This window comes from Halichoerus grypus, chromosome 11, assembly GCF_964656455.1.
Source record: "Halichoerus grypus chromosome 11, mHalGry1.hap1.1, whole genome shotgun sequence".
NCBI lineage: Eukaryota > Metazoa > Chordata > Mammalia > Carnivora > Phocidae > Halichoerus > Halichoerus grypus.
This window is the reverse complement of record NC_135722.1, coordinates 48,674,716-48,681,893: the sequence shown is the minus strand read 5'-3', so window position 1 is coordinate 48,681,893 and position 7,178 is coordinate 48,674,716. Positions and strand designations below refer to the sequence as shown.

Sequence of the window (7,178 nt, the reverse complement as noted above, 5' to 3'; positions counted from 1 at the left end):
AAATATTGTATATAATAATATATAACTATATACACACACAAACACACACACACACACATATATATATACACACATATGTATATTAATCTTGTTTTCTCTCTGCCATGTTGTCTATCTTATGGTGTTTCTATTACATCCTAAAAGGAGTTATCTTTCATATTTCCTTAAATTCAAAAAAGTAATTACAGTGAGATATCATCAATTATTATAAAAGGAACCAGGCTCCTAGCCTTCTAGGAAGCAATAAACAGATCCTAACCATAAAATTGATGATTGCAGAACCTCTTTTTGTTTACTCCTCCTAAGACAGAGAGGGCTTTTAAAACAAAACAAAATCAAAATGGAGAAATCTCACCAATAGAGCTCTAAAAACTAGTTGGATAATAACTGATTATTTCTTAGCATCTTCATAAAAATAAAATTATTTTATAACTCCAATACCAATGCATGTCTCATAAAATTCTGGTTATTTCACTCACTGCATTATAAAAGGAAGCATTTAATTAAATCCTGAAAGTAAAGGAGATTTTCTTTGATATCTGGCCTCTTATCCTTTAATTGTGTACTAAGTCAGTATGTTTAAAATTGCAGATTTTCACCTAATGTAGGTGTGTTTTGAGGTTAAGTCAAATGAAAAGAGAAGGAATGTCTAAGTCTCTTTAGCAAAGAATCTTTCAAGAAAAGGGCTTGGCCACTTGACATGCTTTTTCTGATGGCATCTTTGACATCCTTGTTCCTCAGGCAGTAGATAATAGGGTTGAGCATTGGAGTAAAGACTGCATATATGGCTGAGATCAATTTGTTAGAATTGAATGAAGCAATGGCCCGAGGTCGGACATACATGAAGATCACAGCTGTATAGAAGATGACCACCACTGTAAGGTGAGAGGCACAGGTAGAGAAGGCTTTCCACTGCCCAGTGGCTGAGGGAATGTGCAGAATGGTAGAGACAATGAAGCCATAAGAAAGGACAGTGGCTGAGAGAGGAAACACAAGGATGAGAATGGCTAGCACAAAGTCTACCATCACAGCCATAGAAAAGTCCATGCAGGCCAGTTTGAGGATGGGGAAAACATCACAGAAAAAATGGTTCAAGGTATTATTGCCACAGAAAGCAACTTGGGAGATGAAGTATACCTTTGCCATGGAGATGGTGAAGCCACTCACCCAGGAACTGATTGTCAGCTGCACACAAAATCCTGTGGTCATCATGGCTGGATAACAAAGAGGACAACATATAGCCACGTAATGGTCATAGGCCATGGCAGCTAAGAGCACACATTCAGTACAGGCAAGTGAGATGAAGAAATAGAGTTGGATCATGCATCCCAGGAATGAGATGGTATTGGGACTAAGTAGGAATCCAGCCAACATCTTGGGGACTGTGACAGATACATACCAAGTCTCCAGAAAGGACATGGTGCCCAGAAAATAGTACATGGGCTGTGCAGGGACCCAGTGATCCATACAGTGAGAATGATGACCAAATTCTCCAACAGCACAAACAGGTAGGTGATGAGGAAGAGGAGGAAAAGCAGAACTTGTAGCCAAGGGGAAGTAGGGAAGCCCACCAGGATGAATTCACTAATATGGGTGATATTTTCCTTTGACATGGCCAGGACACCAAAAGACAAAGGATTTAATGAAAATAGCGCTAGTGAGATCCACATTAGCAGCAAGGTGCCCTCGGACTACAGGTACTTTATCATTAAACTTAACCCTAGTGCCACAATCTGGTCCTGGGGTGTGATTTGAGAGTCACGAGAGGCCACAAGATCCTCTCCAGAAAATCAGACATTAGAACAGGACCTGAAAATAAATCCACCAAAGACACAAAGTTAAGAATCTCAAAGCAGAATCATGAAGTCAGATTCAGGATTTAGGCCTTCAGATCTGGGTCAGAAGGAGGTCTTCAGGTAGTACTAGGAGTAAATACTTTCCTTATCAGCGTATTTCCAGATTTCACAAGCAGCTATAAGGCAGGAAACCATCATGATCGGAATAAGTGCCAAGGATGGTCTAGGGCAAGGCAAGGAAGCAGGGTAGTTCAAATTCTGGAGAAAATGAAAGCAGAATACTAACTGGAAAACACCCTCCTGATAGGAGAATTGCTGACTTTGGCCTACTCCTTGGCTATATAGTATGTCTCTTGAAAATGCTGGCAAAACTATTTAACAATTACTTGCCTATTTTTAGGCCCATGGCTTAAAATATTGAATGAAGAAATGTTTGCTCTATTAAGTAATTAAATACATTTTGATTTTTTAGATGGCTCCTAATAATAATAATAATAGTTATATATATATATATATATATATAAAATAGTTGTATATATACATATAAAATAGTTCACATTTGATCTCAAATTAATTTGTACATTTCATCTATACCCTCTCCAAAGACTCGTTCAAAATTTTTATACTGCTAGAAGTGTTACCTGATTAATTCTATCTACTCCTTAACTCTGAAACTTCTCCTCAATATGGACACTACTGAGCACAAGTTGCATTTAAGGAGCCACCTTGAGAGTGGAGAGTAAGGAACTTCAACAACTCAGAAGAGTCCTGGGTTTCCTAGGGCACAATAGGATCTGAGGAGAGAATTGAAATTTAAAAATACTTTCTTCACAAGTGGGGATAGAAGAAAGAGAAAAGTAGAGATAAAAGTTTAAACACTGGGTGTTACACATAACTAATGAATCATTGAACACTACATCAAAAACTAATGATGTACTATATGTTGGCTAATTGAATTTAAAATTTTAAAAAAGGGGAAAAAAAGAACCCAATAAAAAAAATTTGCTTGACATTACAAATAAAATTAATCTGAAAAGAGAAACATATTTTTCAAGGACACCAATAGAGATGACCTAGAAAGGGAAAGGCAGAATTTAGGGACCTGAAAAGCACAAGATATGGAATTTTCTAGATGTTTGGTAGTGACTTCTGATTTGTTATATACTGTGTGGGCCAAAGCCCCTAGATCTCCAATAAAGTAGTTGGTTATATGTGTTGAAAAATTACCACAGTAAAATAGAACTCAAATTTGACTTCTTTCTCCACTAAAAATAATTATCCTTTAATTAATTTTAACAACTCTCTCAGGGAGGTCATTTTTGCCCATCGTGAGGCAGTATGGAAGACCTAGCCTAAATTGGAACAATTACAAAACAAGACTGTGAAGGAATTTTTACATGTGAATGCATACTCATTCATGTCTGATATTCTAGGAATCATAGAAAACAAAAGAGTAACATAATAAGCGACTTGCCATGGACAAAAGGAGCCCCAATACTCAGAGTGTACTAAAGCATGAAGAAAACTTCAAGGGGGGAGGAGCAAGATGGCGGAGGAGTAGGAGACCTAAATTTCATCTGGTCCCAGGAATTCAGCTAGATAGGGATCAAACCATTCTGAACACCTATGAACTCAACAGGAGATCGAAGAAAAGAATAGCAACAACTCTCTGAACAGAAAAGCGACCACTTTCTGGAAGGTAGGATGCGTGTGGAGAAGTGAATCCGAGGAGATATTCGGGAAGACAGATGGCAGGGGAGGGAGCCTCCTTCAGCCACTACTGGCAAGTGATAGAGCAGCGGAGCACAAAATTGTAACTTTTAGAAGTTGGCTCCACTGAGGGACGTTGCTCCAGTGGCTAAGTGGGGGGGTGGAACCCTCGTGGGACAGTGTGGTCTCAGGACCCTCAGGGTCACAGGAAGACCGGGGATGCCTGAGTGCAGCAGAGCTCCCAGGTATGGGAGCGGGGAAGCTGGCTGCAGAGATGGAGCTGAGGCGCGGGCTCTCAACTCGGGGTTGCCATAAACCGTGATCCGTGGCACAGTCGGGTCACTTCTCCTCCAGCAGAGACCCAACAAGCGGCAGATCTGGGGAGACTCCCCTTCCTCCCCTGGGAGGAGTGGCGTGGGAGCACACCGCAGGGATCTCCTGGGTTTGGAGACTCCACAGCGAGTCGGGTGCCAGAGATAGAAACGTTCAGTCACAGGCCAGGTGAGCAGGGAGTGCGGTCGGAGACCGGGGAGATGGGAGTGATTGACTGCTTTTCTCTGGGGCTCACTGAGGAGTGGGGCCCCAAGTTATCGGCTCCTCCAGGGCAGAGAATGGGAGGCTGCCATTTTCTTTCCCGTCCTCCAAAGCTGTACAGAAAGCTTGCAGGGAACAAAAGCTCCCGAGAGCAGACCCAAGCAGATTACTTAGCCCGGACCTGCAAGGGCGGGACAATTCCGCCTCCGGCAAAGACATTCAGGAACCACGGCAACAGGCCCCTCCCCCAGAAGATCAGCAAGAACAGCCAGCCAAGATCAAGTTTACCGCAATGAGAACGGCAGAACTCCAGCACTAGGGGAATACTGCACATAGAATTCATGGCTTTTTTCCCATGATTCTTTAGTCTTTCAAAGTTAATTTTTTAAATTTTCTTTTTCTTTTCCTTTTTTTTAATTTTTCTTTTTCCCTTTTGCAACCAACATCTTATCAATCCCTTTTTTAAAAAAATCTTTTTTATTTTTCATTTTTAGTCATATTCTATCCCTTCATAGCAGTTAACCTTATTTTTGGTGTGTATTATTCTTTCTTTAAAATTTTGGCATACAGTTTTTTCTAACAGACCAAAATATACCCTAATATCTACTGTATGGCTTTGTTCTAGTCTCCTGCCTGATGACATTCTCTCCCCATTTTTTTTTTTTAATTCCTCTTCTTTCTTTTTTCAACCAACTTCTTATCTTATCAATTATTTTTATAAAATCTTTTATAATTTTCATCTGTACAGTCATATTCCATCCCTTTATCGTATTTACCCTTATTATTGTACATATATAAGTTTTTCTTTCTTTAAAATTTTGGGAGGCACTTTCTTCTAACAAAGCAAAATATGCCCGAAATCTAGTGTGTGGCACTGATCTATGCACCAGCCTGATCATATTTGATCATATTCTGTTTTTTTATCTTTTTTTTTTCTTTTTTCTTTCTTTCCCTCTCTTTTCCCCCGGTTTCAGGTCTCTTCTGATTTATTTAGTGTATTTTTTCTGGGGTCGTTGTTACCCTGTTAGCATTTTGTTCTCTCATTCATCTATTCTCCTCTGGACAAAATGACAAGATGGAAAAAATCACCTCAAAAAAAAGAACAAGAGGCAGTACTGACTGCCAGGGACCTAATCAATATGGACATTAGTAAGATGTCAGAACTAGAGTTCAGAATGATGATTTTAAAGATACTAGCTGGGCTTGAAAAAAGCATGGAAGTTATTAGAGAAACCCTTTCTGGAGAAATAAAAGAACTAAAATCTAACCAAGCCAAAATCAAAAAGGCTATTAATGAGATGCAATAAAAAATGGAGGCTCTAACTGCTGGGATAAATGAGGCAGAAGAGAGAATTAGTGATATACAAGACCAAATGATGGAAAATAAAGAAGCTGAGAAAAAGAGAGAGAAACAACTACTGGATCACGAGGGCAGAATTCAAGAGATAAGTGATACCATAAGACGAAACAATATTAGAATAATTGGGATCCCAGAAGAAGAAAGAGAGAGAGGGGCAGAAGGTATATTGGAGCAAATTATAGCAGAGAATTTCCCTCATTTGGGGAAGGAAACAGGCATCAAACTCCAGGAGGCACAGAGAACCCCCCTCAAAATCAATAAAAATAGGTCAACACCCTGACATCTAACAGTAAAATTTACGAGTCTCAGAGACAAAGAGAAAATCTTGAAAGCAGCTCAGGACAAGACGTGTGTAACCTACAATGGTAGAAACATTAGATTGGCAACAGACCTTTCCACAGAGACCTGGCAGGCCAGAAAGACTGGCATGATGTATTCAGAGCACTAAATGAGAAAAATATGCAGCCAAGAATACTATATCCAGCTAGGCTGTCATTGAAAATAGAAGGAGAGATAAAAAGCTTCCAGGACAAACAAAAACTAAAGGAATTTGGAAACACGAAACCAGCCCTACAAGAAATACTGAAAGGGGTCCTCTAAGCAAAGAGAGAGCCTAAAAGTAACGTAGACAAGAAAGGAACACAGACAATATACAGTAACAGTCACCTTACAGGCAATACAATGGCACTAAATTCATATCTTTCAATAGTTACCCTGAATGTAAATGGGCTAAATGCCCAATCAAAAGACACAGGGTCTCAGATTGGATAAAAAAAACAAGACCCATCGATATGCTGTCTGCAAGAGACTCATTTTAGACCCAAAGACACCCCCAGATTGAAAGTGAGGGGGTGGAAAACGACTTACCATGCTAACGGACACCAAAAGAAAGCTGGGGTGGCAATCCTTATATCAGACAAATTAGATTTTAAACCAAAGACTGTAATAAGAGATGAGGAAGGGCACTATATCATACTTAAAGGGTCTATCCAACAAGAAGATCTAACAATTGTAAATATGCCCTTAACATGGGAGCAGCCAATTATATAAGCCAATTAATAACAAAAGCAAAGAAACACATCGACAACAATACAATAATAGTGGGGGACTTTAACACCCCCCTCACTGAAATGGACAGATCATCTAAGCAAAAGATCCACAAGGAAATAAACACTTTAAATGACACACTGGACCAAATGGACTTCACAGATATATTCAGAACATTCCATCCCAAAGCAACGGAATACACATTCTTCTCTAGTGCTCATGGAACATTCTCCAGAATAGATCACATCCTAGGTCACAAATCAGGTCTCAACCGGTACCAAAAGATTGGGATCATTCCCTGCCTATTTTCAGACCACAGTGCTTTGGAACTAGAACTCAATCACAAGAGGAAGTTGGAAAGAACTCAAATACATGGAGACTAAAGAGATTCCTACTAAAGAATGAATGGGTCAACCAGGAAATTAAAGAAGAATTTAAAAAATTCATGGAAACAAATGAAAAGGAAAACACAACTTTTCAAAATCTTTGGGATACAGCAAAGGCAGTCCTAAGAGGAAAGTATATAGCAATACAAGCCTTTCTCAAGAAACAAGAAAGGTCTCAAATACACAACCTAACCCTACACCTAAAGGAGCTGGAGAGAGAACAGCAAATAAAGCCTAAACCCAGCAGGAGAAGAGAAATAATGATCAGAGCAGAAATCAATGAAATAGAAACCAAAAGAACAGTAGAACAGATCAACGAAACTAGGAGCTCGTTCTTTGAAAGAA

General features: G+C 39.5%; 1 protein-coding gene across 1 annotated transcript; it reads right to left on the bottom strand.

Annotated features, from left to right (window-relative positions):
- Nucleotides 1-621: 621 nt before the first annotated feature.
- Nucleotides 622-1,613, bottom strand: LOC118538100 (olfactory receptor 6B9-like). Its single transcript, XM_036095924.2, is given in 2 exon segments — nt 622-1,445; nt 1,448-1,613. Coding segments are annotated over 2 exon segments (990 nt in total).
- Between the last annotated feature and the right edge of the window lie 5,565 nt (nt 1,614-7,178).